This window comes from Oncorhynchus keta, chromosome 36 (genome assembly GCF_023373465.1).
Source record: "Oncorhynchus keta strain PuntledgeMale-10-30-2019 chromosome 36, Oket_V2, whole genome shotgun sequence".
In the NCBI taxonomy this organism is placed as follows: domain Eukaryota; kingdom Metazoa; phylum Chordata; class Actinopteri; order Salmoniformes; family Salmonidae; genus Oncorhynchus; species Oncorhynchus keta.
In genome coordinates this window covers 9,988,107-10,010,639 of record NC_068456.1, presented here as the reverse complement: position 1 = coordinate 10,010,639, position 22,533 = coordinate 9,988,107, and the positions used below count along the sequence as shown (strand labels likewise).

General features: G+C 43.7%; 1 protein-coding gene across 6 annotated transcripts in view; it reads right to left on the bottom strand.

Annotated features, from left to right (window-relative positions):
* Nucleotides 1-22,209, bottom strand: part of LOC118369588 (protein quaking) — a 105,533-nt gene extending 83,324 nt beyond the window's left edge. For 3 of the 6 annotated variants that reach the window (XM_052498440.1, XM_052498438.1, XM_052498439.1), the window contains exons 1-2: nt 21,429-22,209; nt 179-325 (exon numbers count right to left, since the gene is read on the bottom strand). In XM_052498440.1, coding sequence (XP_052354400.1) covers nt 179-325; nt 21,429-21,570 — 289 coding nt within the window. In that variant the 5' untranslated portion in view covers nt 21,571-22,209. The remainder of the gene's footprint in view (nt 1-178; nt 326-21,428) is intronic. The other 3 variants (XM_035754079.2, XM_052498441.1, XM_052498443.1) reach the window with 2 other exon arrangements.
* Between the last annotated feature and the right edge of the window lie 324 nt (nt 22,210-22,533).

Below are 22,533 nucleotides of genomic sequence, written 5' to 3'. Positions count from 1 at the left end.
AGAGCCAGTTGAGTATTTTAGTCAAGATGGCGCCGAAGCAGAAGGGAGATGCTTTACGTGTTCGTTTATCTGCGTTGTTTGTAACTTTTTTTGTTTGACTATTTTTGTACATAATGTTGCTGCTACCGACTCTTATGACCGAAAATAACTTCTAGACATCAGGACTGCGATTACTCACCACGGACTAGCAGAATCCTTTTTCTTCTTTCACGACTCTGATGAGCCCAAGGCAGAGGATATACGGCTCCCTCGGGAATAAGCCCAGACCCCAGTGTTCTGCGTGAAGAGGAGGCGGGGAAAGAGAGGCCGGAGGGCGGGCTGCCTTCTGAGGAGTAGGAGGCGATCAAATAAATCCCCACTCCCCTCAATTCTGCTCGCAAACATACAATCTTTGGACAATAAAATGGACGAGTTATTGGGAAGATTAAACTACCACATTAAAAACTGTAACATCTTATGCGTCACGGAGGCGTGGCTGAACGACGACAATATCAACTGGCTGGTTATACGATGTACCGGCAGGATAGAGCAGCGGCGTCTGGTAAGGCAAGGGGCGGCGGTCTATGTATTTTTGTAAACAACAGCTTCTGCACGATATCTAAGGAAGTCTCAAGCCATTGCGCGCCTGAGGTCGAGTTTCTCATGATAAGCTGCAGACCACATTACCTACCGAGAGTGTTTTCATCTGTATTCTTCATAGCTCTTTACATACCACCACAGTCAGAGGCCAGCACCAAGACAGCATTGAATGAGCTGTATTCCGCCATAAGCAAACAAGAAAACACTCGCCCAGAGGCGGCGTTCCTAGAAGCCGGGGACTTTAATGCAGGGAAACTTAAATCATTTTTACCTCATTACTATCAACATGGTAATGTGCAACCAGAGGGAAAAGAACTCTGGACCACCTATACTCCACACACAGAGATGCATACAAAGCTCTCCCTCGCCCTCCATTTGGCAAATCTGACCATAATTCCATCCTCCTGATACCTGCTTACAAGCTAAAATTAAAGCAGGAAGCACCCGTGACTAAATCAATAAAAGAAGTGGTCAGATGAAGAAGATGCTAAGCTACAGGACTGTTTTGCTAGCACAGACTGGAATAGGTTCCAGGTTCCATCTGTCATTGACTTCATCAATAAATGCATCAATGACGTTGTCCCCACAGTACGTACATACCCCAACCAGAAACCATGGATTACAGGCAGCATTTACAGGCAACGTTTGCAAGGCCGCAGGACCAGACGGATTACCAGGACGTGTACCACGAGCATGCGCTGACCAACTAGCAAGTGTCTTCACTGAAATGTTCAATCTCTCCCTGTCTGAGTCTGTAATACCAACATGTTTTAAGCAGACCACCATAGTGCCTGTGCCAAAGAACACTAAGGTAACCTGCCTAAATAATTACTGACCCGTAGCACTCACGTCTGTAGCCATGATGGCTTTGAAAGGCTGGTCATGGCTCACATCAACACAGTCATCCCAGAAACCCTAGGCCCACTCCAATTTGCATACCGCCCCAACAGATCCACAGATGATACTGTCTCTATTGCACTCCACACTGCCCTTTCCCACCTGGACAAAAGGAACACCTATGTGAGAATGCTATTCATTGACTACAGCTCAGCGTTCAACACCATAGTGCCCTCAAAGCTCATCAATAAGCTAAGGACCCTGGGACTAAACACCTCCCTCTGGACTTCCTAACGGGCCGCCCCCAGGTGATAAGGGTAGGTAACAACACATCCGCTATGCTGATCCTCAACAACTGGATCCTGGACTTCCTGAAGGGCCGCCCCAGGTAGTAAGGGTAGGTAACAACACATCCGCTATGCTGATCCTCAACAACTAGATCCTGGACTTCCTGAAGGGCCGCCCCAGGTAGTAAGGGTAGGTAACAACACATCCGCTATGCTGATCCTCAACAACTGGATCCTGGACTTCCTGAAGGGCCGCCCCAGGTAGTAAGGGTAGGTAACAACACATCCGCTATGCAGATCCTCAACACAGGGGCCCCTCAGGGGTGCGTGCGCAGTCCCCTCCTGTACTCCCTGTTCACTCATGACTGCACAGCCAGGCACGACTCCAACACCATCATTAAATTTGCCGATGACAGTGGTAGGCCTGATCACTGACAACAATGAAACAGCCTATAGGGAGGAGGTCAGAGACCTGGCCGTGTGGTGCCAGGACTACAACCTCTCCCTCAACGTGACAAAGGAGATGATTGTGGACTACAGGAAAAAGAGAACAGAGCACGCCCACATTCTCATCAACGGGCTGTAGTGGAGTAGGTTGAGAGCTTCAAGTTCCTTGGTGTCCACATCACCAGCAAACTAACATGGTCCAAGCACACCATGACAGTCGTGAAGCGGGCACGGCAAAACCTATTCCCCCTCAGGAGACTGAAAAAGATTTGGCATGGGTCCTCAGAAGGTTCTACAGCTGCACCATCGAGAGCATCCTGACTGGTTGCATCACTGCCTGGTATGGCAACTGATCGGCCTCCGACTGCAAGGTACTACAGAGGGTAATGCGAACGGCCCAGTACATCACTGGGGCCAAGCTTCCTGCCATCCAGGACCTCTATACCAGGCAGTGTCAGAGGAAGGCCCTGAAAATTGTCAAAGACTCCAGCCACCCTAGTCATAGACTGTTTTCTCTGCTGCCGCATGGCAAGCAATACCGGAGCGCCAAGTCTAGATCCAACAGGATACTAAACAGCTTCTACCCCCAAGCCATGAGAATCTGTCACGCCCTGGTCTTAGTATTTTGTGTTTTTTAAATTATTTTGGTCAGGCCAGGGTGTGACATGGGTTAATTATGTGGTGTGTCTTGTTTTTTTTTAGGTATTGGGATTGTGGTATAGTGGGGTTATCTAGAAATGTCTATGGTTGCCTGAAGTGGTTCTCAATCAAGAGGCAGGTGTTTATCGTTGTCTCTGATTAGGAACCATATTTAGGCAGCCATATTCTTTGAGTGTTTCGTGGGTGATTGTTCCTGTCTTTGTGTTTGTTGCATCAGATAGGTAGGGCTGTTTTTGGTTTTTCACGCTTCTTGTTTTGTAGATTGTTATATTTTCATCTTTATTAAAGAACATTCCTGAACATCTAGTCAAGTGGCTACCCGGACTATTCACATTTGCGCTCCCATCCACACCACTGACACTCTCTGTTGTCATCTATGCATAGTCACTTTAATTAACTCTACCTACATGTACATACTACCTCAACTAACCGGTGCCCCCCTGTATATATTGTTATTTTTTACTGTTGCTCTTTAATTACTTGTTACTTTTATCTCTTATCCATATTTTCTTTAACTGCACTGTCGGTTATGTGCTCGTAAGTAAGCATTTCACTGTAAGGTCTACAACTGTTGTATTCGGCGCATGTGACTAGTAACATTTGATTAGATTTTTGAAAACCACTGCATGCTGGTGCAGACAGGGCTGGCAAAACCACTGCATGCCGCCTGATCAGGAAGACAGGGCTGAACGTCCTCATTATCCACCGTGCTACCTAATCACATACCGCAGTGACTGTACCCACACACAGCAACACACACAGCAACACACAGGCAGATATACACACAGACACATACATAGACAGATACACACACAGACAAAGACAACAACAGCAATACTCGGAGAGAGAGAGAGAGAGAGAGAGAGAGAGAGAGAGAGAGAGCGTGTATGCACCAGAGGAGGCTGGAGGGAGCAGCTACAGGAGGAAGGGCTCATTGTAATGGCTGGAATGGAATCAATGCAACGGTATCAAACATATGAAAACAATGTTTACCGGTAACCATAAAACTTGTCCATGAGTTTAAAATAGCCTTTGTCCTCATGGGGACGTGGGAAATGTCCCTGCGAGGGATACTTTTTTTCCTATCCTTGTGGGGACTTCAGGTCCCCATGAGGACAGAAGAACAAGACCACACACACTAGAGGTTGACCGATTATGAATTTTTTTCAACGCCGATACCGATTATTGGAGGGCCAAAAAGGCCGATACCGATTAATCGGCCAATTTGTATTTATTTATTTGTAATAATGACAATTACAACAATACTGAATGAACACTTATTTTAACTTAATATAATACATCAATAAAATAAATTTAGCCTCAAGTAAATAATGTTTAGCTAGCCATTTCACTTCGGTTACACCAGCCTCATCTCGGGAGTTGATAGGCTTGAAGTCATAAACAGAGCAATGCTTGACGCACAATGAAGAGCTGCTGGCAAAACGCACAAAAGTGCTGTTTGAATGAATGTTTATGCGCCTGCTTCTGCCTACCACCGCTCAGTCAGATACTTAGATACTTGTATGCTTGTATGCTCAATCAGATTATATGCAACGCAGGACACGCTAGATAATATCTAGTAATATCATCAACCATGTGTAGTTAACTAGTGATTATGATTTATTGTTTTTTATGAGATACATTTAATGCTAGCTAGCAACTTACCTTGCCTTACTGCATTCGCGTAACAGGCAGGCTCCTTGTGGAGTGCAACGAGAGAGAGGCAGGTCGTTATTGCGTTGGACTAGTTAACTGTAAGGTTGCAAGATTGGATCCCCCGAGCTGACATGGTGCAAATCTGTCGTTCTGCCCCTGAACAAGGCAGTTAACCCACCGTTCCTAGGCCGTCATTGAAAATAAGACTGTTTCTTAACTGACTTGCCTAGTTAAATAAAAGTATAAAAATAAATAAATAAAATCGGCAAATCGGCGCCCAAAATTACCGATTTCCAATTGTTCTGAAAACTTGAAATTGCCCTAATTAATCAGCCATTCCGATTAATCGGTTGACACACACACGCACATGCTCACACAATGCAGTGATTTCTGCACTATATACAAGGCTGTACCTTTTGTGATACGCTGTACTGTGGTTAGGGCAGGAGCTCAGCCAATCACCTCAAGTCAGCTTGTGGACCGGTACATGCTGTACGTCACAGGAGGTTGGTGGCGCCTTCATTGGGGAGGACAGGCTCGTGGGAACGACTGGAGCGGAACCAGTGGAATGGTATCAAATACAACAAACACATGGTTTCCAAGTGCTTGATGCCATTCCATTTGCTCCGTCCCAGACATTACTACGAGCCGTCCTCCTCTCAGCAGCCTCGTGCTGTACGTATGTAAAGAGCAGTATTAAATGTGTTTGTACGCGTGTATGTGTATGGCTATACCGTGAGTGTACGGAGCTGCTTTTGAGCAGCTGCTGCCTCAGGAGGTGCTGACACAAAGGAAATTATGAAGCTCAGTGGTGATGGCTAAAAATGGGCCAGGAGTAAGGATGGTGCTGGGCTGAGTAGGGAGACCAGCATATGGTCACAGTGTCACAGTGACATGGACGTCACATGCCCCGGGGTTGGCCTGATGGCCGCAAGGCTCACTCGGCTCACTAGCACTTCTCAACAGACCTGGGCAAGGATAAACTGGAGGGAAGACAGGCAGCAGAGAGACACTGAACTACAGTGAGACAACGTGAGACAATGAGAGACACTGAACTAGAGTGAGACAACGTGAGACACTAAACTATAGTGAGACAACGTGAGACAATGAACTAGAGTGAGACAACGTGAGACAATGAGAGACACTGAACTAGAGTGAGACAACGTGAGTCAATGAGAGACACTGAACTAAAGTGAGACAACGTGAGATAATGAGAGACACTGAACTAGAGTGAGACAACGTGAGAGAATGAGAGACACTGAACTAGAGTGAGACAACGTGAGACACTGAACTAGAGTGAGACAGCGTGAGACAATGAGAGACACACAACTAGAGTGAGACAACGTGAGAGAATGAAAGACACTGAAGTAGAGTGAGACAACATGAGAGAAGGAGAGACACTGAACTAGAGTGAGACAGCGTGAGACAATGAGAGACACTGAACTAGAGTGAGACAACGTGAGAGAATGAGAGACACTGAACTAGAGTGAGACAACGTGAGACAATGAACTAGAGTGAGACAATGTGAGACACTGAACTAGAGTGAGACAACGTGAGAGAATGAGAGACACTGAACTAGAGTGAGACAGCGTGAGACAATGAGAGACACTGAAGTAGAGTGAGACAACATGAGAGAAGGAGAGACACTGAACTAGAGTGAGACAGCGTGAGACAATGAGAGACACACAACTAGAGTGAGACAACGTGAGAGGATGAGAGACACTGAACTAGAGTGAGACAACGTGAGACAATGAGAGACACTGAATTAGAGTGAGACAACGTGAGACAATGAGAGACACTGAACTAGAGTGAGACAACGTGAGACAATGAGAGACACTGAACTAGTGAGACAACGTGAGACAATGAGAGACACTGAACTAGAGTGAGACAACGTGAGACAATGAGAGACACTGAATTAGAGTGAGACAACGTGAGACAATGAGAGACACTGAACTAGTGAGACAACATGAGACAATGAGAGACACTGAACTAGAGTGAGTCAACGTGAGACAATGAGAGACACTGAACTAGAGTGAGACAACGTGAGACACTGAACTAGAGTGAGACAACGTGAGAGAATGAGAGACACTGAACTAGAGTGAGACAACGTGAGACAATGAGAGGCACTGCGATAGAGTGAGACAACGTGATGATATGAGACATGGATAAACACTGAGCTAATGTGAGACACTTAAGAGACACAGATACTGAGCTAATGCAAGTCACAGAGATACTGAACATGCGACTGAGATACTGAACCAAATTTGGTAAATGTACACCTATGGCTGTATAGACTGGACAAACATTAGTAGGCAGTTATGCTGACCCTTGGTCACATTTAGCTAGGACACTGTGAAACACTATGAGACAAAGAGAGACTGATAGCTTTGTTTCAGAGTATTTTAGTCTAAGACAATACATGACGTACAAACTGCACTCAGTGATTTCATTTCTGGATGAACAGCAAAACACTGATGGAACATTCCTGTGCTGCTCTGCATGCTTTGGTTTGGGTTGACATAATTGGGTTGTGCCGTCACAAGACATACGGTTAAAGAGTTAATGGTTTAATGCTTGTGAATGCGTGGCTGCAGATGTCACGTGTTTAGGGCAAGGGAGGTCGGACGGAGGATTGCAGCTCCGAAAATGATTGACAAAACATTTTCAGCCCTCAGAAAGCAAAACCAAAGAAATGTTTCAGAGCCAAAATAAAACATTTTAGTGTAGAAATCCCATGTTGTGAGCAGTATCATAACTCATCTTAACTCATCCAAAGATATATTTCACACGTCTCAACCTCAATATTTCAACTAAAGATAGGCCTACAGTATTTCAACTAAAGATAGGCCTACAGTATTTCAACTAAAGATAGGCCTACAGTATTTCAACTAAAGATAGACCTACAGTATTTCAACTCATCTGACATCTCGCAGCTGAAACATAAAACATTTATAATCCACCTTCAAAAGAGGAGTAGAGAATACTCCATCTTTCCTTTGAGCCGTTAGTGAGCCGGGATAATTGAGGTCAAAGATTGCTCATTTTTCACAGCCGGGTCTCGATTCTCTTTATCAGCATTAAACCGGGGGGTCGAATAGATGGTTCATTAGGTGAATACCTTTGAATGTCCTTTAGGGCGAGGCTTGGGCACCGGCCCAGAACATTTGAAAATTGCCTCAGCCCAGAAGATTTGAAAATCACCACAGAAAGAGGTTAGATTCCATTATAAAAGGTATCTCCTACTACACCTTGAACTTGGAGCTGCTGACAGAGGGAAAACACATCAATCGTTTAGGTTACCCAAGCAAACAACAATCCCAGAAAGTTTTGAAGCGTTAACTTTGTACTGAGAAGTGGAAGAAAAATAGCCTGTGGTCAGAGAGACTGACATTGCAGACCTGCCCTCTTGAAGGTTTGAAGCATTCACAGTTGTACAGGACGCTAAAAGCTTTCACTGCAGCGCTGTACTTTGTTAGCTTTTTAAATTAATTACAGTGGGGTAATTAACATTGCAATATCTAAACAGGTGGTCCAATACAACATATGTGCTGTGATTTGAGAGAAAGGGTAGACGCGAGCCCTAATTTGGCTAAAGCAGACCCAGAGGGCACACGAGCACTCACACACACAATATAATATGATTTACAGATTAAGATGTCAACCTTAAACCTCTAGGACAGTGGTATTCGAAGTCGTGGGGGAGGGGGTACTGAGGATTTCAACTGAATATATATATATATATTGTTGAAGTCGGAAGTTTACATACACCTTAGCCAAATACATTTAAACTAAGTTTTTTCACAATTCCTGACATTTTTCCTAGTAAAAATACCCTGTCTTAGGTCAGTTAGGATCACCACTTTATTTGAAGAATGCGAAAAGTCAGAATAATAGTAGAGAGAATTATTTATTTCAGCTTTTGTTTATTTCATCACATTCCCAGCTGGTCTGAAGTTTACATACACTCAATTAGTATTTGGTAGCGTTACCTTTAAATTGTTTAAGTTGGGTCAAGCGTTTCAGGTAGCCTTCCACCAGCTTCCCACAATAAGTTGGGTGCATTTTGGCCATGACAGAGCTGGTGTAACTGAGTCAGGTTTGTAGGCCTCCTTGCTTGCACAAGCTTTTTCAGTTCTGCCCACAAATTTTCTATGAGATTGAGGTCGGGGCTTTGTGATGGCCACTCCAAAACCGTGACTTTATTGTCCTTAAGCCATTTTGCCACAACTTTGGAAGCCTGCTTGGGGTCATTGTCCATTTGGAAGACCCATTTGCGACCAAGCTTTAACTTCCTGACTGATGTCTTGAGATGTTGCTTAAATATATCCACATAATTTTCCTAACCCATGATGCCATCTATTTTGTAAAGTGCACCAGCCCCTCCTGCAGCAAAGCACCCCCACAACATGATGCTGCCACCCCCGTTCTTCACAGTTGGGATGGTGTGCTTCGGGCTTGCAAGCCTCCCCCTTTTTCCTCCAAACATAACGATGGTCATTATGGCCAAACAGTTCTATTTGCCAAAACTATAGTTTGTTAACAAGAAATTTGTGGAGTGATTGAAAAACTAGTTTTAATGACTCCAACCTAAGTGTATGCAAACTTCCAACTTCAACTGTATATATATTTATTGTTTTAGGAACAAAAAAAATGAAGAGTACAGATGATTGTATGCGTTTTTGAAAAATATCATTCAAAAAATACAACCTTAATGATATAATGTATTTTATTGGTTTAGGTTAGGTTGTTAAATGGGGTCCCAAGAAATTCTGTCAGAAAAAATGGGGTCCCCACTGAAAAAATGTGAATACCACTGCCCTAAAATGTGAATACCACTGCCCTAAAATGTGAATACCACTGCCCTAAAATGTGACTTCCTTGAGAATAATGACTTGAATGGCTTCAATACATCTGAGGGGAAGCAGAAGCAGCAAGAGGATGATAAACGATGTGAGAGCAAAACCTATTGATAAAAATTAGGTCACTCGTTGCCTGGGCATTTCAGCTTTTTCATGTCTCAATCAATAGGTTTCATCCATTCTCTTCACATGCTTTTATTCGTGCCTACCCCTCAACCCCCCTCCCCTACACAGCCGTAATACTGTAACCCTGCCAATGACTTACTTACTCAGCGTTCTGTGGCGGAAAAGGGTTTCAATTACATAGAGTGCTTTTAAAATGAGAAATGTGAATGCATTATAGAAGTAGACACTGATGTATTCACTCATAATGGTGCTATCGCAGGAAGCACAGCGAAATGATACGGAATAATAAGGAGCGTGGTTAATAGAGCCGTCGCGGTCGACTCTAAAGAATAGAGTGAATAAAAACCGTGATTGATTGTCTCGTGAGGTTGACTGTTTACTCTCTTGACTAAGCTAATAGCACGTTGACCCCGTGACCTTTGGCTGTTGTGGATACATCTCAGTCCAAGGTGCTAAGGGGGGCAATGGGGGGTTGGAGTGGGGGTTGGCGGGGTTAGGGAGAGAGCCTCATTTCCTTTTGAATGTCAGCCCTCTTCAGTTGGCCTCAGACAGAAGAGAAGGATCATATTAAAAGGATGAGGGAAAGCCTCTATGGCTTCACTTGACGGAGCGTCTATGACGGGCCGTTATTATACATTGTTAACATACATAGCTATCGTGCATTCTCATAGATCACATTAAAATACATAGGGCTCTATATTCGGGCTGGAAAATGTGACTTTGTTAAGGTGGCGCCAGGGTGTCAAACGCGCGGTCTTACGCAATTTTGTCTTGTAAAAGCAAGCGCTTTGTAATTGACCTGCCTTACATCAGCTCGCTTGAGGTGAGGTGGGAGGGGTGGAAATATTTGAGGTGTGTCCTTAAAAAGGTGTACCAACGTGCCAATGACAGGCGGCGCTACTGGTGATATTTAAGACTCACCAAAGGCGGATCTTAGCGGCAACGCAATCGGTTACGGAATCGATTTAGCCAGCAGAGCAGCCTAATCAGTAACATATGACCAATGTTTCATTCAGATATCACGAGCAGCCAAACAGTCAACTGACATTCCAGTTTTTTCTTTTTATTGGACAATTTTTTTGTCCATGCAGCTTCTGTGAAAGGTTTGGACTAATTAGATCCATGTGGAAGTCTGTTTAGGAACATACAGTTATTACAAGACTGTTTATTGGTTCTCCTTGATCCATTATTTTGTTGATAGATTACACCTTCCACTTTCATCAGTTGGACCTAACTGTCAAATTGCGGGAATTCCGATCTCTGTCCTTGGTGCTGAATCCGCTTGTAGCCTAGCTCTTTCGTTTGTTTACCTTTTACGTGGCAAAGTCACTAATAGGCCATATCAGGCGATGGTAGGCTAATCTAATTATAGCTCTTGGGCAATGTCCAATTGTCCATGGCTTGAACATGCAGTACATTTTCAAAATGTGAATGCAATGTGTGTAGACGATTATTTCCAAGTTGAAGCCAATAAAAAAATAACTAGATTGGCTATAGGTTTTTTATAACTAAGCTTATTGTAGGGTTAGTGTATACTTAAGCAATAAGGCAAAGAGGGGGTGTCTGGATACAGCCCTTAGCTGTGGTATATTGGCCATATACCACAAACATCCGAGGTGCTATTATAAACTGGTTACCAACGTAATTAGAGCCGTCAAAATAAATGCTTTGTCATACCCGTGGTATACGGTCAGCCAATCATCATTCAGGGCTTGAACCACCCAGTTTATAATATTAAATGAACTCTATTCAATGGATAGGACAAGCATTCATGCCTCCTGCTGAAGAGCCCTTAGGACTAAGTGTGCACACATTGCCTTATACTCATGGAACGAGAGATGCAATTTATGACATCATGCTTCTGACCCGATCCTATTTAGAAATATTGTTTAAAAATCAGATTGATTGTTTGTCGTTTAATTTGATTAAAAAAACAAACTTCTTCGAAAGATTCACCGTCTATGGGTTTATGGTGAGAACGTACATGGCTTGAATGTTTTGTGATTTCTCCTGCTATTTCTGGAGAAGTGCAAATATGATCTGTCAGATGGTTCCATGATGTTTATAAAACATGACATTTGCGAGCTGTATAACTGTGAGTGGACATGCCTCCTTTCTCTTTATATTGGATCTTTATCCAGCTCCTGTGAAAATTTTGGATGTGCGTAAAACTCTACATAGTCGAAGCCTTATATAAGTCTGTATTATACGCCCAAGGGGAGCAATTATTGTACCTGTAACTGTATATAGACATTGCCTATGTAAAACAAGTTGTTAAGTTTTTATTATGATTTGATTAGAATGAATCATTCTTTTTGGGCCTTATCGACGGGGCTGTAGTGGAGCGGGTCGAGAACCTTCATGTTCCTTGGTGTCCACATCACTAACGAACTATCATAGTAGAAACACACCAAGAAAGTCGTGAAGAGGGCACGACAACACCTTATCCCCCTCGGGAGACTAAAAAGATTAGGCATGGGTCCCCAGATCCTCAAAAAGTTATACAGCTGCACCATCGAGAGCATCCTGACCGGTTGCATCCCCTCCTGGTATGGCAACTGCTCGGCATCTGACCGTAAGGTGCTACAGGGGGTAGTGTGTACGACCCAGTACATCACTGGGGCCAAGTTTCCTGCCATCCAGGACCTATATACTAAGCGTTGTCAGACGAAGGCCAAAATAATTGTCTAAGACTCCAGTCAAAGTCTCCAGCCACACTAGTCACAGACTGTTCTCTCTGCTACCGCACGGCAAGCAGCACCGGAGCACCAAGTCTAGGTGCAAAAGGCTCCTGAACAGCTTCTATTTTATTATATTTGATTCATCAATAGCCTAGAGAATTTAATCTTACTTATTGACTACGTTTGGCATGTCCATGTCCAGACTGCAATTTACAGTAGGCCTAGCCCCTATATCAGTATTAATTCTATAGCCTGTTTAACAATGTATTTCCATATTGAAACAATGCATTTACAAAACAAATCCAAGTTTATTTGTCACGTGCCCCAAATACAACAGGTGTGCCTTACAGTGAAATGCTTACTTACAGGCTCTAACCAATGGTGCGAAATAAAAGGTGTGTGTGTATGTGTGTAGGTAAATAAAGAAATAAAACAACAGTAAAAAGTGAAAAAAAGAGTTGCAAGGCTATATACAGATACCTGTTAGTCAGGCTTATTGAGGTAGTATGTACATGTAGGTATCGTTAAAGTGACTATGCATATATGATGAACAAAGAGTAGCAGAAGCGTAAAAAGAGGGGTTGGCGGGTGGTGGGACACAATGCAGATAGCACGGTTAGCCAATGTGCAGGAGCACTGGTTGGTCGGGCCAATTTAGGTAGTATGTACATGAATGTATGGTTAAAGTGACTATGCATATAAGATTAGCAGAGAGTAGCAGCAGCGTAAAAGAGGGGATGGGAGGGGGCACACAATGCAAATAGTCCGGGTAACCATTTGGTTACCTGTTCAGGAGTCTTATGGCTTGGGGGTACTGTTGAGAAGCCTTTTTGTCCTAGACTTGGCACTCCGGTACCACTTGCCATGCGGTAGTATAGAGAACAGTCTATGACTGGGGTGGCTGGGGTCTGTGACAATTTTTAGGGTCTTCCATCTGACACCGCCTGGTGTAGAGGTCCTGGATGGCAGGCAGCTTTGTCCCAGTGATGTACTGGGCCGTGCGCACTACCCTCTAAAGTGCCTTGCGGTTGGAGGCCGAGCAATTGCTGTACCAGACAGTGATGCAACCGGTCAGGATGCTCTCTATTTTTCAACTGTAGAACCTTTTGAGGATCTTAGGACCCATGCCAAATCTTTTTAGTTTCCTGAAGGGGAATAGGCTTTGTTGTGCCCTCTTCACGACTGTCCTGGTGTGTTTGGACCAATCTAGTTTGTTGTTGACGTGGACACCAAGGAATTTGAAGCTCTCAACCTGCTCCACTACAGCCCCGTCGATGAGAATGGGGACGTGCTCGGTGCTCCACAATCATCTCCTTAGTCTTGGTTACGTTGAGGGATAGGTTGTTATTCTGGCACCACCCGGCCAGGTCTCTGACCTCCTCTCAATAGGCTTTCTCGTCGTTGTCAGTGATCAGGCACTGTTGTGTCGTCAGCAAAAGTAATGATGGTGTTGGAGTCGTGCCTGGCCATGCAGTCGTGGGTGAACAGGGAGAACAGGAGGGGACTGAGCACGCACCCCTGGTGAGCTCCAGTGTTGAGGATCAGCGTGGCAGATGTGTTGCTACCTACCCTCACCACCTGGGGGCGGCCTGTCAGGATGTCCAGCATCCAGTTGCAGAGGGAGGTGTTTAGTCCCAGGATCCTTAGCTTAGTGATGAGCTTTGAGGGCAACTATGGTGTTGAACGCTGAGCTGTAGTCAATGAACAGCATTCTCATATAGGTGTTCCTTTTGTCCAGGTTGGAAAGGGCAGTGTGGAGTGCAATAGAGATTGCATCATCTGTGGATCTGTTTGGGCAGTATGCAAATTGGAGTGGGTCTAGTGTTTCTGGGATAATGGTGTTGATGTGAGCCATTACCAGCCTTTCAAAGCACTTCATGGCTACGGACGTGAGTGCTACGGGTCTGTAGTCATTTAGGCAGGTTACCTTTGTGTTCTTGGGCACAGGGACTATGGTGTTCTGCTTGAAGCATGTTGGTATTACAGACTCAACCAGGGACATGTTGAAAATGTCAGTGAAGACACCTGCCAGTTGGTCAGCACATGCCCGGAGCACACATCCTGGTAATCTGTCTGGCCCCGCAGCCTTGTGTATGTTGACCTGTTTAAAGGTCTTACTCATGTCGGCTACGGAGAGAGTGATCACATAGTCGTCCGGAACAGCTGATGCTCTCATGCATGCCTCAGTGTTGCTTGCATAGAAGTGATTTAGCTCGTCTGGTAGGCTCCTGTCACTGGGCAGCTCGTGGCTGTGCTTCCCTTTGTAGTCTGTAATAGTTTGCAAGCCCTGCCACATAAGACGAGTGTCGGATCCGGTGTAGTATGATTCAATCTTAGCCCTGTATTGATGCTTTGCCTGTTTGATGGTTCGTCGCAGGGCATAGCGGGATTTCTTGTAAGCTTCCAGGTTAGAGTCCTTGAAAGTGGCAGCTCTACCCTTTAGCTCAGTGCGCATGTTGCCTGTAATCCATGGCTTCTGGTTGGGGTATGTACGTACTGTCACTGTGGGGACGACGTCCTCAATGCACAACAATGTGGACTATAAACATGTTCAACATATTTAGCAAATATGGGGCGAACTAGGCTATAACGGACTAACATTCAAGCTGATGAGAACGCAAATAGGATAAAAGATTGTAAATACACAACTTGAAGCAATCACATAGCCATGGAGCATGTTCTGATTGGCCAGTAAGGAGCCAAGTCTTGACTCACCCACAACTTGTTTATTCATCAAAACCCAGCCTTTTCGCGGCACCGCCGGTTCATTCCTGTGGTGAAAATACACATCCCTGAACCTAGAACGCTACTGTCAAAGCGAAGATCTATCATTGCATGAGGTTTGTTTAACTAAAGTTGATAGTCTATCTGCCACAGCACTTGGGTTCAGGTACTCATACTAACCTGTTGATACCTACAGACTCAATAGTAAGATGTGCTTTTTAAACACACACAAGGGATATCACAGGTTTTGCTGCTGCATAGACAATAACACACCATATCAAATAACCAGGTCAAAACTCACCATCATCTTCACCATACTTATCCCTAAGTGAACTTTTACCCGTTCATCCTAATGCTGCAGTGCATGTCGTAAGTAAGAGACGGGATCGTTACTCCACAACACAGGGACAGGATCCAAGTTAATTCTGAATAAATTAACTTTGACCCCGCCCCCACACCCAACTCCACTTCACTTCTGAAATAATGAATTACTCCAATTATGTGATGAATAGGACCATTTTGTCTAATTGTGAGAGGAGCTGGAAGGATTCTCTTGTCTCTCTGGGACTCCTTGATGCTAGAGAGAGAACGAGAGCGAGCGAGTGAGCAAGAGAGAGAGGTCAAGGCAGACAGACAGAGAGACATAGAAGAGTGAAAGAGAGTGAGAGACAGTGAAGCAGAGGCAGACACAGAGAGCTACACTTATGGAGAGATATAGAGAGTGCCCTGAGATCAAACTGCATCCTTCCACAACTTTTAATGGCGAAAAGGAGACCTTGGAATCATCCCTCTGTGTGTGATTACCATTCGCTGACATCAGTCTGCTTCTGTCTGTCTAAGACTCTGAGTACATTTGATGAACTCTAGTTAGTCTTCTTCTTGTCTGGCTAGAGAAACATTAACTACCCAGGGGAAGTCAACTTCCCACTGGACACACACTGGTTGAATCAATGTTGTTTCCACGTAAATTCAACAAAATGACATTGAATCAACATGGAATAGACATTGAATTGACGTCTGTGCCAAGTGGGTTGTTTCTTGTTAACCGTCATTCTAGTAAAAGCATGTTCACTCTTCAATGTGATTTCCCAGGGTGCTAGTGGTCTGTACCAATAGAAAAGACAATAACACTTAGCTACTAACTCAATGAGGATAAATTAGTTTTCACAAGTGGTGGAAAAAGTACCCAATTGTCATACTTGAGTAAAAGTAAAGATACCTTAATATACTTAAAATAGAAATCGTCTAAAGTTAAAGTGAAAGTCAACTAGTAAAATACTATTGAGTTAAAGTCTGAAAGTATTTGGTTTCAAATAAAGGTAGAAAACATTTTAATATTCTTTATATGAAGCAAAACAGATGGCACAATAATAAAAATATATATATATGGATAGCCAGGGGCACACTCCAACACTCAGACATCATATACAAATGAAGCATTTATGTTTAGTGAGTCTGCCAGATCAGAGGCAGTAGGGATGACCAGGGACTTTCTCTTGATAAATGCATGAATTTTATATATTTTCCTGTCCTGCTAGGCATTTGAAATGCAACGAGTACTTTTGGGTGTCAGAAAAAAGGTAAAAAGTACATTATTTTCTATAGTAATGTAGTGAAGTAAAAGTCATCAAAAATATAAATAGTAAAATAGTAAAGGGTAGCCTAGTGGTTAGAGTGTTGGACTAGTAACCGGAAGGTTGCAAGTTCAACCCCCTGAGCTGACAAGGTGCAAATCTGTTGTTCTGCCCCTGAACAGGCAGTTAACCCACTGTTCCTAGGACATCATTGAAAATAAGAGTTTGTTCTTAGCTGACTTGCCTTGTTAAATAAATAAAAAATGACTTAAATAGTACATTCAAGTATTTTTCCTTAAGTACTTTACACCGCTGGCTTTCACACACTTTATAAACAGTTAATGTGTGCAAATAATTTTGGTTTAACAACAAATACAGTAGCAGTACCCAGTGGGGGGAGAACACACACACCAAAAATGTACTTCATCAGTGCCTTGACCTTACTGTGCTTTCTCACATCTGTATCTCTGCAACACTCCTCTCCTCCCCTCCATTTGAGTGTATATTGGACTGTCAGGGGCTGGGACAAACATACTAGAGTACCTGAGTACCTCTAGCAGTGATTCAATTCATCACCTTTGTTACAGAGCGGAGCAGCCCTGCATGGCTGGCTGCATTGACTGTCCATTGAGAGCATTCATCTGCACTAACAACGGCCTGGGTTTGTGCATTCGGTACTCAGCGGCGTCGTCTGCCCCGGGCCACTGCACAGGAACATCACTCACAGGTGACAGCTCAGGGTTCAGTGCTCAGATGAGGGGACTCATCTCACACACCCGAACAGTACCGACCGGGACAACTTTTACCTCAGTCATATGGTCACTGATACGTTCTGACCATGAACATCTAGACACGGTTCGGTAGTAATGTCACTGAAACGGACGTAATCGCCTGCCTAGGACACCCCTATCTAGTATGATTAATAATGGAGGTACGGTGATGAGTTACCTTGCTGGACACCTGTGTTCCCCGAGCTAATGCCTAGGCTATAGCTCAGAGGGCTAACGTAGTCTTGTGGCACAGAGATTACCCGGATTCAAACCCCGTCAGTCACACTGACACAGACGACAATGTAAATCCCTAACCCAGAGTGAGCTCATGGAGTGAAATTGAATTGCAGAGATTCCTCATCAGCATTCTAAAACCATGACTCACAAGCAGGCATTCACACTTGAACGTCACTGGAGAAAAACACCAACTAATAGCGAATTCATGCTGAATAGCTGTGATTATGACACGTGTGAGACCTAAATTACACTGAAAAAATATATAATCTCAACATATAAAGTGTTTGTCCCATGTTTCATGAGCAGAAATAAAAAATCCCAGAAATCCCAGAACTGTGTGCACAAACTTGTTTATATCCCTGTTAGTGAGCATTTCTCCTTTACCAAGATAATCCATTCAGTTGACAGGTGTGGCATATCAAGAAGCTGAATAAACGGCATTATCATTACACATGTGCACCTTGTGCTGGGGACAATAAAAGGCCACTTTAAAATGTGCAGTTTTGTCACACAACACCACAGATGTCTCAAGTTTTGAGGGAGCGTGTAATTGGCATGTTGACTGCAGGAATGTCCACCAGAGCTGTTGCCAGAGAATTGAATGTTAATTTATCTACCATAAGCCACCTCCAATGTTGTTTTAGAGAATTTGGCAATACATCCAACCAGCCTCACAGCCGCAGACCATGTGTAACCTAGCCAGCCCAGGACCTCCACATCCGGGCTTCTTCACCTGCAGGATCGTCGGGGGGAGGAGGGTTGCTAAGGAGTCAATTGACTGATTGACTGATTTCCTTATATGAACTGTAACTCTATATTTTTGTTCAGTATAGAAAATCATAACAGGAGGCTGTTAAAGGCGACAGATTATACACACATATGTAAGTACACACACAGGCACACAATCCCTTCCCCACACAGACTTCCTCTATTATCACTTGCCACTCGCAGCCGATACACACAGGTGGACTGGGGCTATCAGACAACTATCTCCTATAAAGCGTGTCCTCTGTTGGGCTTGAGATATAGCCCTCCATCACCATACTCATTTATCTAGTTTCATTCTTCACCGCACACTACAGCAGATCACAACAGAGGGGAGAAGAAAACACCGACCTGGAGCGTCACGTATGATCAATGTTGAGGCCAAGCACAAGCTGCAGACGATATTTTATGCGCCAGCCCGGACTTTAGAAGGCGGAATAGCGCTGACGTCTGCAGAAGCCAGTGGTTTAGCGTTGCCCGGGTGATACTGGCAACAGAAAAGCACAGCTGCAGACTAGTGCAATGAGGATATTGTATATGTGAATTCGCCCTACCTATTCAAAATCAGATTGTATGTTGTTGTACATTACCCGACACTCAGACACATACGTGTCGTCAGATCACACAAACAGAATCAAACCCACTGTATCCCTGCAACACTGTAATGTCCCTTACTAACCCAGTACGCATGCAGTGGATGCACGTGGCATATAGGCTAAATCAATGATTGAAGAATAACTATCTGTTATTTCTATTGATCAGATAAAACACACATAAAGAGCTAAGGGGAATGGGCAGGGGCTGATTCCACTATATTTAACTACATGTCGTCTGTGGTATTATTGGAAGTCAGGGTTGAGTTTAATAGAGGAAGTGAAACCAGTGTCTCCCCCCTCCCTCTGATCAGAAGGTATATGTACTGACTTAGACATCTCTCTGCCTGTCTGCACGTCACAGCACAGCACTCATAATGACCTACCTTATCAGTCACATACAGAACAGACTAACAGGAAGACACAAACAGACAGCAACACTCAGAAATGATAGTTTTTCTGCATTGCAGGAGTAGTGTATTCAAGGTTTAACAAGGGTTCTAAAGGGTGTAATTTCCACTTTAAAATGTCTGACTTGATTTGCCCAAATGACACACGTATCAAGTCCTACAAAAAAAAATGTCCATGAACTCTAAACCATTTCCTGTTACTCCAGGAGTATTTTCATGCTGTGGCAAACTGGCTCAAATGAAGATCCTACATCTGTATGGTCTCTGGGAATGTATTCACATGATGTTCCTTTTTCTAGTCTGTCCTGTGACTTAGTGTGGAATAAATACGCAAGGCTTTCCAGATGAGTGGGAGTGCTGTGCAAAGGGATCGTCTTGCTTCACACACAGCTGTGTTCCAGCACCACCCAAATCCAGCATCCTTCGACCCGCCCCTCACTCACACCAGCACAGCCTGCAGCTCCATCAAGCACTGATGCCTCAGACCAAGACCAACGCGAAAAGCAAAAACTTGTGAGAGAGTGCGTCTGCGATTAACCGGCACATTCAGACAGGTTAGACCCCGCAAGAACGTGGGTTGAGGCCGTGGGTCTCTCGTCTGAGCTGATAATCGAATGGTAAGGATGAAGATTCATGAACATATGACATGGCAGATTGACAATAATATGCACAGACTACTATTTAACTTTGGCTACATTCGGTGTGTTGTTTCTCCCTTCACGGCCTAGCCCCAAATCAGCTGCAGCGTATAGGCCTAACCTTCCCCTGACCGGATGAATATGCCAGACAGCAAAAACCTACAGAAAGCACTTGTTTTCCGCACCCGTTGATTTGATATGGGCAGCTAGAAGTCCTTCATTAAGTGTTCTTAAAAATGTTCATGTGATAAGACGACACTTTCCCCCCAACCAATCGTCTAATAGAATAGCCTAAAGAAACTAAATGAACAAATTCGCTTTACATGCACACTAAAGAAACCATACTCCGAAATCACCAAAACATTTCTGAAATTGCTGGTATATAGCCTATGGAGGCGAAGCAAGGCGGTTACCACAGTGAACGGTATTACATGCTCTGGAGATGAACTGAAAAGCATAAAACCCTGTCCTAATCTCAAAAGACTCCCCACGTCCAATAAAACCTCGCTCTAATGAGCCCATTTAAAAGTTTGATGTCTATAAACTAGTCTAGTAAGCCTAAATAATTTAAATGGTGAAACATAGCAGCAGAATGTCAGGGGGGGGGGAGACGTTGGCTACCCAAAGAGATGGAAGATAGAAGAAGATGAAGGATAAACCCAGTGGGAGCCAGCCCCCTGGCGCCTAATCCACCAAATTCCCCAATAGTCTCTCTAGTACTCTAACTCCCACACATTATTGTCTATATCATCTAGATTCTAGAATATACACTTCATGACAGAAGTACAGGAAACACAGAAATATACTTTGGCCTAATAGCATGCGCCAAAGACGGTTTGGATGCGCTGAGTGAGAAATGTTTCTTCACTTCATCGTGCTGTGAGGGTAACAGTACAACTGCTTCAAATATTAGCTGTGTAGGGACAAAGTACCATATCAGATAGAGATTTAAACATTTCTTCAAAAAACTATTTTCCACATGTAAACAGATGTCATTTTTCTCTGCCACCTCATGCATTAATGACTTATTAACTTGAATTTGAGTCCAAATGCTATATACAGTTTAGGTTAACTCTAGAATAACTCTCTGGGGAATATGTGAATCACCAATCAGATTATATATTTATATATTTTATGTATTTATATTTAGGTAGGCTATGTGGTTTCACCTGTTTAATCCTCTTTTTAATGTCAACATAAAATAATAAAAGTATCGGTGTACTCTTCAAGTGAAACGCCTCAAGGTTAGGAGGCTTGAGTAAAACGAATGCAAACCAGGGTATTTGCAACCATTCAGAACTGTAAACTAGCCTACTGTTGTGTCTGCATTGATATAACTATGTTTCCAATTATGTCAACACATTCACGCCTCTGTAAAATGTATGGCTCATGATTCCAGTCCACAGAAAGCAACAAATACTCCCAACGCCGTCCTATGTAAAAAAACAAAAAAAATTAAAAAGGAAGGGAGACTGCGCTTTCACTATGAGAAACTCGGTCTGTAGGATCCATGCGCATACCCTACCATATGTGTAACCTCAATTTAGAGTGCTTGTCTATTCACACACATTGATCCCAAGTTTACCTTCATCAAGCAGCCGTTCGAGGTGGTTAAAAATCCCGCAGAAGTTGGGAAGGCTGCTCATCAGTTTCTTATCATTCATGAGCTGCATGAGATAGTCTGGGGTGGGCTTAGGTTTCTCCTTCGATTCCATTTCCCCAACCATATTCCAAAAAATGAAGAAAAAAAATCTGACCCAAACAGAACCAACAATTGGAAAAAAATAAATATGTTCGCGTAGGCTATAAATTAATAAATATGATATAAAAATACAAGAATACAAAAAAAATCAGTCTGTCTCTCTCTCTCACTCCTCCTCACTGTCTCTTGTTGGTAAACGCAGTGAGCTGTTCCGTCTCCTGGTGCTGCGTTCAGTTTCTTTACGCACTGCACTGCAATTCTACTACACCGTCTGGCTGTCAGCTCTTCAGAGGACAGGTGATAAAATACAATTAAAAAGAAAATGAACAATTTAATACAAATATGAAATGGCGGAGAGGTAGTTTTTGAATTTTTTTGTTACCCTTATAATTCCACAAGTTATCGGAATGAATAATCAACTCCCGCGTGTCCACTGTCCTTGATTTATATTTGAAACGATTGGTCTTCTTTCTGCTTTCTCCTACCGAAGTTCTTGAGGCTGTGAAAATGTCCTTTTCCCCGAGTTCCCCAGAGTTTTCTGTGTATTGTTATGTGTGTGTCTGCACACTGGAAACGTCTGTCCCTCCTGTCTCTATTCTCGATAACCGAGCTTTTTCAATGAAGCTGGCATTTGGTCTCCTGAAACCGTCTGGCTGTGTTTTGCGAGCCGGTCACATGACCACACTTCACAGCGGAGTCTCTCAGCCGAGATCGGGGGCGCGCGCACTGCCGGGACCGAGTGTGGGAGGACAAATGCGCTTGCACATACACACGTGCGCACACGCACGAACAGTGATGTAAAGTACAAACTTCTTCAGGATTGGTGGGTCCCCTGCGGGACCGTTGAGCTAACATAGGCTAATGCGATTAGCATGAGGTTGTAAGTAACAAAAACATTTCCCAGGACATAGACATATCTGAAATTGGCAGAAAGCTTAAATTCATGTTAATCTAACTGCACTGTCCAATTTACAGTAGCTATTGCAGT